Source organism: Ctenocephalides felis, unplaced genomic scaffold (assembly GCF_003426905.1).
Source record: "Ctenocephalides felis isolate EL2017-DRISC unplaced genomic scaffold, ASM342690v1 CF-g0.4_SCAFFOLD_01886, whole genome shotgun sequence".
NCBI classification, from domain to species: domain Eukaryota; kingdom Metazoa; phylum Arthropoda; class Insecta; order Siphonaptera; family Pulicidae; genus Ctenocephalides; species Ctenocephalides felis.
In genome coordinates, this window is record NW_020538040.1 from 94,027,401 (window position 1) to 94,039,885 (window position 12,485).

The 12,485-nt window shown below is 28.1% G+C and overlaps 1 protein-coding gene across 3 annotated transcripts in view; it reads left to right on the forward strand.

Moving 5' to 3' along the window:
• LOC113378816 (SLIT-ROBO Rho GTPase-activating protein 1-like) overlaps positions 1-12,485 on the forward strand; it is a 250,742-nt gene that overhangs the window by 105,220 nt on the left and 133,037 nt on the right. Inside the window, exon 1 of one of the 3 annotated variants that reach the window (XM_026619425.1) lies at positions 6,241-6,368. The exons of the other annotated variants lie outside the window; for them this stretch is intronic. Coding sequence (XP_026475210.1) covers positions 6,287-6,368 — 82 coding nt within the window. The 5' untranslated portion in view covers positions 6,241-6,286. Of the gene's footprint in view, positions 1-6,240; positions 6,369-12,485 lie in introns of those variants that run through there. 3 annotated transcript variants of the gene reach the window in all.

The following is a 12,485-nucleotide window of genomic DNA, read 5'->3' on the forward strand; positions in this document are numbered from 1 at the left end:
TATTTCTTGGGCACATTTTTACAAAGTTACACCGTAATTAACATTGATCTGATATTTTATTAGAAATATTTATTAGTAGAGTTGCGATGACCATGAATTTAATTTAGCTCCTGTAAAATTGGTCTTTTTAACATAATTTACTTGTTTATTTACTATTTTTCATTGTTTACACCTTTGCCAGACCCCACCCACGCGTAAGCTTTTATAAAAGTTATATAAAAAACTAACTTTAAATTAACAATACATCTTATAAAACAATTAAATAACGTATACTTATATTAAATTCTTGTAAATTAAACAACAGTGCTCACAATCAAAAAAACTAACAGCGAAAGAAAATACTTTTGTTATGGATTTTCAAACAATGCTTTTTATCTCCTGGTGGCCGATTACACATCTTTTTCCCTCTACTTTAAAATATTCTTGTTGAAAAATTCCTAACTTTACTTGCCTTTGAGATATCAGGGATGGATCTTTATACCCACGGACCTTCAAGGCCCGCTCTACCCTATATGTTTAAAGTAATTAATTTGCAAGTTAATTGCTCAGCACGAGCACGATTTTTAATAATATTTCATTCTTTTATCATTCCATATATGCTTAGTTATTTCAAAGAGAAGCCTAATAAATAATCTACATAACTACGATGTAATGGGATGACTGAGTCACGAACGATGATAGAGTACTGAAAGTGTTAAATAATTTAGTCTGGAACGAGTTTTTTTCAAACATATGAGTTTTTGCGTCATATATTATAATCAGTATGTCTATTCATTTGTTTGCAACATAAACTTGCTCCTTGAAAAACACATTCTGGTATATTTAATAATATGATGAATAACTGACTTCAAAAAGTGATGTATGACGACTGATGATGCATTAGTTTATGTTCTGAGTTGAAGTTTAATGGTTTTGCATGTTTGGTTTAGAATCATCAAGCGTGCTTCTCGTTAGCCATTAATCTCATATTATTGGGACCAGTGTTATAATAAATAATTATTATTGCTACATAAACTTACTTAATGTTTTTATACATTTTCCTTACATGTACATATTATGATAAACACATTTTTAGGGGAGTTATGATTACTGAAATTAACTGCTCGAATGTTCCTGTTCATTAACTTCCCGCAGGGTAAGTTATAGTAATGGGCCAAAAATTAAAAATGAAAATGTTTGTATATCTTCACGTTTCAGAGGTTTCTGAACATTTTGGCATACCTCATTGTCAGAAAAAATAGATGTGTGTATGCGTTTTTTGTAAAATTTCATTGTCTCTAAAATTGAAGCTTAATCATGAACAAAGACTTTTTAGAGAGAAACTTCTTAAATTTAAATTTAAATTTGGAGATGTATATATCTAAACTACGTTTTACGTATCTTAAACGATTTTTTGAATAGTTGTGGCTTATCAAATGTGAAAAATTGGGTCGTATTAGAGTCATACTCTAGTTCATTTTACTTCTGTATTAGTTAAAAGAACAATGGAATGACATTTTAAAACTAATGCGCATACATTAGCTGTTTGAATGGAATAAATGATATATGTTTATTTTAATTCATGCGTGGAAAATTGTAAAACTTACGATTTAATATGAATGCAATCTTATCAAGTAAATTATTTTAAGTACCTTCTTTTCCTCCTGACATGTTTTTCTTTATGATAATTGAGACGTGCAATTCCGATTGAGTAAACTTCAGATAAACCTAAAAATTGCATTTTTCATTTTGTTTGTTCAAACTGCAATCAGAAATATATATGTTTTTTGAGCTATTACAACAGCTCATAATGATTCATAAACCTAGTGTTATTAGAATCCATTCCAGTGGCTGAACGTTCTCTATCTGATGAGATTATTATTTGATTTTTGATTCAAAACTTATGATATTGAGACAAATATTTACCTGTTATGATATTTTATATCCATAACATCAAAATTTGATCTCCGCACTGCTTGATATCAAGCTGACCGAGAGGGTATAGCACCAAGAACGAGAGATTGCTAGACCACAATCTTTTGCCCAGCTCATAAAAAATTAATATGAACATGTTTTATATCTAGTGTACAATTTAATTGACTGTTGGTAATAGACTGTTGGACTAGTAATAAATAGAATTGATAATGTAGAGTTTGCTGATAATGGAGTTGATAATTGACTGTTTAATTGATAGATTGATAATGAAGTCAAATTATTGAATGTGATAGGTGATTGTAGATAGTATTTTTTATTAATTATCACTTCTAGTTTTTTGTCTTTTATAAAACTTTCTTTCATATTAGGCTACCCATTTTTCCACAATTTTATTTTTTACTTAAAGTAATGACTGTAACCCCGCAAGAAAAGTGACACAACTCAAAAATTTTCAGCCACTTTTTGTGCGCATTATAGGGTAGGGCGAGGCACAAAGGTCCATGAGCAATTATGTTATGAAAATCAAACCAATTGTATCATAACAAATAACACATGCCAAACAAACAACTATCTGACTATGTTCAGTAAAAGTCCCAGCAAATTTATCATTGTAGAAATGTATTTTTTGTTGTTTTTCAAAAATTTATGACAAGGTTCTTTTTACCTTATAGGCGGGGCAAGTTGAAACGACCATTGGGGATTTTACAAAAAAAATAGCTACATTATTTAACTAATGCAAAATATAAATTTCATAGTTGCATTTTTTACAGAGATAACACTGTAAATAACTTTGATCTGGAATTTCATCAGAAATAATCATCAGAAGAGCTGGAATAACTATTTATTCAATTTATCTCTTGTAAAGTTGCTTTTTTATCTTGATTTACTTTTTTATTCGCTATTTTTTTTTTTCTTTATTTTTGCTTTGGTAAAGGTTTACTTGGTGCATTTTACCCCACCCAGGTGTAAGATTTTATAGAGGTTATATAAAAAAACTGTTGAATCTAACTTTAAATTAACAATACATCTTATAAAACAATTAAATAATGTATATAAAAAATTATATTAAGGTCTCGTAAACTAAGGAACAGTGATCACAACCAAAAAAACTAACAACGAATGAAAACAAGTTTTGTTTTTGGATTATCAAACATTTCCTTTTATCTCCTGGTAGCAACGTCGTAAGAATCAAGGTAATTGTTGGTTATACATCTTTTTCCTTCTACTTTCAAATATTGTTTTAAAAAAAATCCTATCTTTACTGTTTTTTGAGATATCGGTGTTGGACCTTTTAACCCGCGGACCTTTAATCCCCACTCTACCCTATTCCAATTAATTAATTTTAAACCTTGAAATTATTATATAATAAAATTAAATAAAATTTAATTTTAATTTTCTACATGTTTATATAGAAAAGTGACATCGGTCAAAATAGAGGCGAGTTTTAGAGGTTCTGTGAAGTATAAATTGCAAATTTTTAATCCAAAACACAATGCAAAAACACCACTGCATGTGTTGAAATAATTAATTTGATTTAAAAACAATTTGCATTTTATTCACAATTTTAACACTTTTCACTTGCGAATTCCGAGATTAATATAAATTTTGCCTCTACTGCACAATTTTCGTTTTCCAAACTTGTGTCACTTTTCCTGCGGGTGTGTAATATGTATACAAACATTTATTGTAATTTATATTCAGTCGATCATTTCATGTTTATTTAACATATAGCAATATCTAATTAGCGCAATAATTAAAAGGTCAATGATGTTGTACATTTCCTGATTGAATTCACTAGCTCCTTGCTCGCATCCTTGGCGAGTTCAACACTAATAAAAATAACCTTGCCCGCAATAAAAATTAGTAGTATATCAATATATACATATACAAAATATGTAAACAATTTTCTTATCTTATCACTTGCCTAATATATTTATATGTGTCTATTCGAATATGTCCTGTCCTCTTATCATCAATCTTATCCATAGGTATGGCAATAATTACACATGTGGAAATGGCTGGATATTGTCATTCGGTTAGTTGTGTGTGTCGTTACACACAAGGCATACGTAGTCGCGTTTCTTGATCGCGAATTGTCTCTAGCAATGAGTGCATAATTTAGTAGGAGTTCGGACTCGTGATTGGATTAATAGGTTTTGTTCCGCTCGAACATTTAATCCGAATATTTTCATATGCTGTTAAAGTTTCGTGAAAATTTCTACCATTTTATTCTCGCAAAATTATTCTATGTGGATTGTTTGATTGGCATTTAAATGGTGCAGTTAAATTATAAATTAACATCAAAGTTATCCGTTGTGAATATTCAAATGGACTTTGAGCATGTAGTGACATAAGCATGCTTGTTTATTTTGTTACTTTGTTGCGTTTGTGTTTGTGAGCTTGAATAAAAATTAAAAAAAATACATAAAAAAATTTGCAATGCAAATTTGAGTACTTGAATTTTTAAACAATTTGTCACCTAAAAATATTAACTATATAAGTATATAGTTTTTTTTATTAAAATTGGAAAACAATTTTATATATGAAAGAAATAAATTTTCATGAATTAGTTTTTTTTTACATCAAGGATTTGTGACATGTTCGAGATGATGTACATATAATATAATATTAAGGTGACCCGGGACATATGTCCCGATTTTGCCGGGACAATCCCGGATTTTCATCTTGTGTCCCGGGTTTTTTTAAAAGCAATATTTGTTCTGGATTTAGAGCTTTTGCCCCGGATTTCCTGGTTTTCGAAAAGTATAAGTCTAAATTGAATCTTAGCCGTTCCTTAATAATAAAATTACAACTATCCATCAAATATCTGAAAATGTTATGTACAACTAGTATGCTTATATGAATAAGGCGGGTTAAAATAGCATCTCACATTCATAATTTTGAACTTTTATTATCAATATTATGAAAATTAACAAAAATTATAAAAATTAACTTGTTGACTGCCTGGAATAAATGCTAATTACTTTCAAATAATTATGAAGAAAATTGAACAAAATTTTATAATAAATTTGAAAGCTGAAAAATCATAATCATAAAGTTCTTAGTGAGTTATTCTACGAATCCCGTCACGGATTATCATAATTAAAAATGACCATCTCGATTTTGACTTAAAAAATATGGTCACCTTATATAATATATAACGATGTCACTATTATAACCTATCTTGTAATAAATTTTTAGCGAAATTTTCTTTTTTTTTTGATCCTTGACATTTTAAATGATTTAATAAATTTTGGAATTTTTTCAATCCTATGCATTTTAGTAAGGTGACCATATTTTTCTAAGTCAAAACCGGGTCAGCAATTTTTAGTTATACTAATCCGGGATGGGGGGTATATAACAACTCCAACTCCATTACCTTTATATAAATCTTTTTTCTTATAAGAATTGCGGACTTTTAGTAAGAACTTAATAATTCGATTATATGCAATTATTGATGTTATAAATTATATCGATCTATATGTTTTTCGCGCTTTTGAGCCTTGTATATTATTCTATTCAATTTTATTCATAAATAATTAGAAAAAATTATCGTTTGCTTGTTTTTTTCAGATTTTTTGTCAACTTAGCTGTTAATTTTTGAAAAACCGGGACAATCCGGGACAAAAGATCTAAATGCGGTACAAATAATGCTTTTAAAAAAACTCGGGATACAAGGTGGAAATCCGGGACGGTTCCGGCCAAACCGGGGTCACCTTAATTTTATATTATATTATTGTAATGCGTGCAAAATATTTTTTTTTATTTTCATATTATATGACAATCAGAGTTGTTTACACAACCTATGAGTTATATGGCTAAATTACACATAATAATAATAATAATAATAATAATAATAAATAATTATTACAGAAAGAAAAAAAAAATAAAAGAAAAAAAATGATAATAAATAAATAAATAAAATGAATTTCAAATAAAGAAAAATAAATAAATAAAAAAATAATAATAAAAAAATAAATAAATAAATAAAACAAATTGTAGTAATTGCTCCAATGAGCAATTGACTATGGAAAACATTTGCGTGCAAAACATAATAAAGAGTTTTTGGGTTAAGCAGCATTAAAATTATGATTTGTTATGAATATGTTTTTTTTTTATTTTGATAAATTTTTGTGGACCGTGCTTATTAAATTACGGTTGTTGATAACAAATTCAATAAATGGAACCCTTATGGTTATTCAAGTACTCAAATACAAATATTGCATTGGCATAAGTTTTAAATTGAATTCCAGGTTTCCATTGATTAATTTTAAGTGTTTTCATACATCTAAAAATAAAACAATGATAAGTGTGTAGAAAATAGCAATACCAGTTTTCTTACAACATTCATGTTACCATTTATCTTCTCACTATGATTCGCTCTAACTCCTTCACCTCATGTTATCCCGAGTACGAGAAATTATATTGCTCCCTGTTTTGGAAGTCGGAATTGGGTATGTATTATTGGATTTCCACGCAAATGAAAATATATTTTCATCATCAATGAATTGCGAACGTGGGCGTCGTCGTTGTTTACGGTCGGTCATTCATGTTTTTCCCGACGATGTGCTCCCAAAGCCATTCATCGCGTTGGCGTTGCTCACGGATAGGGCTGACGGTTGCCGTTTGCCGTTTGCCGTTTGCCGTTCGGGAACACATAGAGACGGATGTAAATGCGATTCTGCGGTTCTGAATGCGGCCATTTATTTATTATGGGTGTACAAAAGAATAATGTTTATTCACCGCTTAACTGTTGTGTGCTTTGACGAAAAACGGCTGGAATAGATCTGTATCTTACTATAATATGTTCGTTGCAATACTCTTCTGAAACGGCTTGACAGATTTTTATCAAATTTTATAATCACGTTCAGTATCACTAATAATCGGACATCTATTTCTCATGTCCTTTAGTGGTGAGGGTTTGTCTATCTTAAGATTTTTGCTTTACTGTTTTGACCAATTTTTATTTTAATAATTTATATTTCCTAATGAAAAGGTGCATAGAGCCCTAAATTTTCACCCTCCTGCCACAAATTCTTATTCTTGCAATAATCATTTTAGCATTTGAATAAATTTTCATTTCGCTTTTAGTGAATGAATATTTCTACAGAATTTCGATAAAAATTTTCTTGAGCTTATGGAAAAGTTAAAATTTAACTAAAAAAATAAGAGTTGTCTATCCATAAAACTTTTTTAACTTCCCGTAGGGTAAGTTATAGTAATCGTCCAAAAATCGAAATCAAAAATTTTTACATTTCTCGACGTTTTGAAGGTTTCTGAACATTTTGGCATACCTCAGAAAAAATGGATGTGTGTGTGTGTGCGTGTGTGTGTGTGTGTGTTTTGTATGTCCGCGTTTTTTCGTCCACGTTTTCGGGCGCACGGATCAACCGATTTGAATGGTTTAAAAAACATTCGATTCCTATTGATAGGGAGATGTGCTGATTAGTTTTTGGCAAAGGCAGGTCCAGCCGTTACGGAGATATGGAGCAAAGAGTGCAAAAAATAGAAAGCGAGTTTTTGAGAGAACGGATCAACCGATTTGAATGGTTTAAAAAATATTCGATTCCTATTGATAGGGAGATGTGCTGATTAGTTTTTGGCAAAGGTAGGCCCAGAGGTTTTGGAGTTACAGAGCTAAATTTAAAAAAAATGGCTGTTTTTGAGAGAACTAAGCGTCCGATTTAAATGATTCAAAGAACTTTCTGCTTTTTTCAACAAAACAATTGATTTTGGAAAAAAAATTTTTTGTTTCTAATTTTTTTTCAAAAAAATTTTTTTGTAATTTTGGACTAAAAATTCAAAAAATCACCCAAGCTAAGCACAGTCTAAGCGCCACTCTGGTAGAAATGTTTACGCAAGTGCGTTTAGACTGTTTGTGTACTGGAGCACTTTTCCAATTTTGTGAAAATTATTGAAAAATGTGAAAATGCCGCCAAACTGAGCACAGTATAAGTGAAAATGTCGCACAGAATTATTTGCAAATGCGTTTAGACTGTGACTATGCGGGAGCACTTTTTCAATTTTGTGTAAATTTGGCAACTATTTTTTTTTGGAATTTGATTCGAAATGAAATGACGATTGTTAATGTTCTGGAGATCATAAATTGATTTATTTATAATTAACTTTCCATAGGGTAAGTAATCGCAAAAAAATCGAAAATGAAAATTTTTATATATCTTAAAGTTTCAGAGGTTTCTGAATATGTTGGCATACCTTGGAGAAAATTGATGTATGTGTGTGTGTATGTGTGTGTGTGTGCGTGCATGTGTGTGTGTTCGGATACAAATTTTCGTCGACGATTTCGGGAACACGGATAAAGCAATTTGAATAATTCAAAAAACATTCTAGCCGTTCCGAAGATATGGGGCAAAAAGGGCCAAAAACGGTAACTTAGTTTTTAAGAGAACGGAGCGTTCGATTTGTATAGTTCAAAAAACATTTTACTTGTATTAACAAGATGAAGATTTGATCAAATTTTCATGAAGATAGGACTAGCGGTTTCGGAGATCTAGTAAAAAAACTAAAAAAAAAATAACATTTGGCGGTCAACAATAATCATTAGACATTAGACATATGCATATCAAATTATCAGATATTTTATTGAGATTTTTACAATAAGTATAAGTTTTGTTTACATTCCTATGGGTTCCGTACCATTGTTTTTCTGTTAGACAGCGACGCGGCGCTTACGCGCTTTATATTTTGTCTCTATGCAGTTAAAGCAGTACGATTGCTTTGAAAAAAAGTTCAGATCTTCCAAAATATATCAAAATGAAGATAACATTTTTTCCAAAAAAAAATTTTTATAAAAAAAATTGTTTAAAAATTTTTTTTTAAAAAAAATTTTATTTTCAAAAAAAGTAATTTTTTGTCCAATTTAAAATTTCTAAAAAATCTTATTTTTTCGAAGTAAAATTTTTTCAAAAATGTTAATCGTTTTTAAAAAAATAATAATTTTTGGTACGGGAAGTTCCAGCAATTTGCCTCAAGGCACGATGCCTTAATTGCCTTAAGACAGAATTCCACTTACAGCTAGTTATTCTATTTTTTGAGAAGGGTAGTTAAAAATCACATTCTGTCCTAAATTTTCATCTTTTTACCACAAAATCATACAATTATTTAGTAATTTATTTGCTACTCTACTTTCTTAGAAATTCTTTTCATAGTAAAATAATTTTTGTGGGGTCAGCCAGTATATATATATATATATATATATATGTGTGTGTGTGTGTGTGTGTGTGTGTGTGTGTGAGTGTGTAGTTTAAATTCAGACAAGCATTCATCCAGGTAATAACAGTAGAAAGAAAAATAAAATATGTTTCTTAAAAATGTTTGAACAGATCCACACGCTTCGAGTCCCAATTTGATTTTTCCTCAGCGGAAAAACTACAAAATATGACATAATAAATAATATATATAAATAATATATTTTATGACGTTTATTAAGCTGTTGTACGTTGTTTTCACCAATTTTAAATTAGATAAAATTTTCTTTTATTAGGTTTTACCATATTTCTTATTTTATTAGGGTTTTGATCAATTTTTGAACCGTGTTAGAGTAAATCTAAGCATAAAGGTTATTTATTTTTTAATAAATTTACATATTTTTATTTTATTTCTCAAGTTATTTTTGTAGTTTATAGTCTACTTAATACGAGTCAAATTGGGACTGAAACGTATGTGTCTATTAAAATTTAAGAATATTTTAGTTTAACTTCTATTTTTATTATCTAAATATATACCCGTTTAAGAAGTATTTTGTTTAATCAAGATATTTATTACATATATAAATTAATATAGGATTGCATTGTCAGTAAAATAGTATAAATTTTATTGGTATTTTATTTAAATTTGATTTGGATCTAACTAATAATAAATTTTCATCGAACCTAATATAACACAGGAGATAAACCAATGATATCGATTATCATCACTTATGTTTCACATGAAATAATTTCTATTTTATTACATTTATATCCAGAATAAAAAAAATTGCAACATTTACAATTAAGATGATCTATCTAATGTTTACAACATTTAGAAAAAATATATGTTTATTTATTTACAAATTATATGCCTATATAATTTTTAAATTATATGCCTATTAAAATTATATGCCTATATAAAAGTTTCTTTACTTTATTAACGACTGACATATATATATCGAAATCAATAATTTTTGTGTGATTTAATTATATATTTCAGTTTTGTGGAAATCGATCAGCGATCTGTTTCTTATTGGTTATTATTCTGGTAGGGCTCTAAAAATTGGCGATTTCTTTTTATTATATAATATAATAAAATTTATTATATAATATAAATAAAACGGCTTATTATATAATAATATAAATAAAACGCATATATGATTAATATATATGTTCACTTAATAAACGACTTTTATACCCGCTAATAAATATATTTTACTAATAATGTGTGTATGGAAAACCCTGTCGCGGCGGCGTGTGGTGCTACTTGCAACGACGTAGAGCTTTACGAGAGCTTTGTGAAGCATTTGTAATTCTAGTAATTTATTTTGCTATTTCTTATTAAGTAATAATAATAATATAAAAATTTAAAAAGTTTTATTAGAAAAATAAATTTAAAATTTACTTGAACTTGAATTTTTTAGCTAATAATTTCGCATTTAAATTATTGTACGCATAAGTAAATATGTTCGGAAAACTTTACTCCACAGGTTGTGTTTTTTTTATTTATTTATAAAGGATATTTTGTATTCAAATACAAATATCTCTTCGGCTTTCGAAATAGCTCAATATTTTTAAAATGTGCTTCAAATTATTTGGAATTAAATAAATGATAAATTATATAGTCTTCGGTTCTAGATTTAACTTTATTCCGTCGTTGTTTGAAAAGTTCGATAATCGTTGTTATTTTTAATTATTTAATTGATTGTCAATCTATGTATAGTTAACTTACTATTCTTGTTCTTAATTAAAGGATATGTCGTTCTATGACAGTTCTATGAGCAAATTGATATAATTGTTTTCTTTAAAATTGCAAATGTGAATCTGCAAAACAAAGTTATATTATTCGCTTCTTTGGTTATTTCTGAGTGAAGCAAATACTTGACCTTCGACTGCGTAATTCCCAAGATTATATCCGTTCATTTTGTACATACCTTACATTATATAAGTATAATCTTACAAGAAACATTATATGTTATCTTTCTATCTCAATATTTATTTATATATCAATACTTGTATAAACTACTACTACTTATATTTATTAATAAATTGAATTGTAACTTAATGTGGGAACGGTTAATGATAGAAATAGACGGGAATATAACATCTTATTTTAGTATTAACTTATTTATAACAAGAATATTTATATACATACATGTGTATTTAAGCATAACTATTTAAATTATAATAATACTTTGGCATCAAATCGAAGTTTTTCACTTCATTCATAAAATACTATATTGACTGCTAATTGTTGAAAAATTTGTAGATACCTAGGTATATTGAACAAAGATACATAATTTCTCTCTGATTATTGGAATAAAATGATAATATTTAATTTTTAATATTTTTGAAAGAACAAAAATAATAATACGATAACCATACTTATATTAATTGCAAATGCATTGGCGATTTTACTTGTTGTAATAATAGTCCAAAAACCGAAAGGAAAATTTTTGCATATCTTATCACGTTTCGAAAGTTTCTGAACATTTTGGCATATCTCAGAAAAATGGATGTGTGTGTAAGTGTGAATGTAATATGTACGTATATATGGATAATTTTTTGTATGGAGCAAAGAGTGCAATTGGACTAAGTTTGTGAGAGAACGGAGCATCCGATTTGAATGATTAAAAAAACATTTTACTTGTATTGACGTAATAATAAAGAATCAGATATTTTCGACAGCCTGCATCAACCGACATGAATGGATATAAAACAAATTCAAGAAATTTCAAAATTTTCAAAAAAGTTTTAACAAATTATCAGTATTTTCAAAAAAGCTAATTTCTTTAATATTTAAATTTTCAAGAATATTCAAAAACATTCAAAATTCTCAAAAAAATCTAATTTTTCATTTCTGATCTTTTAAAAATTTAAAAGTTTGGGAGAAAATATAAAACTTTCTACACAAGCATCACAATCACTTTGTTGCATATATCACGCATTTAAATATATAAGTCATTTTTTTAAATTTGTCATTTTTAATTGTCTCTATGCATTGGTCTTGATTGCTCAAAATTGATTGATATAATAATATAATATAATCAGAATAAATACTACAAGTTTTAATTGCACATCATAAACATTTGTCGATAAGGAAACCAGGCTAAACAAATATGTAATCTGGTTTATAGAGCATTGACTGACATTAATGCACGTTGCATAACTATTTATATGTTATTGCCGGCATGAAATTATAATAATAGTACTTAACATAGTTATGAAGAATGGAGATTTCATTATAAAAATAAATACTAAAATTGAATTCAATCGTTGTTATTATAATTAATTTCATAATGCAAAAACGACTTAGCTTTATGGTGTTTATGTCTGGCAGTAACTTCGTCCTGGAACATTTCT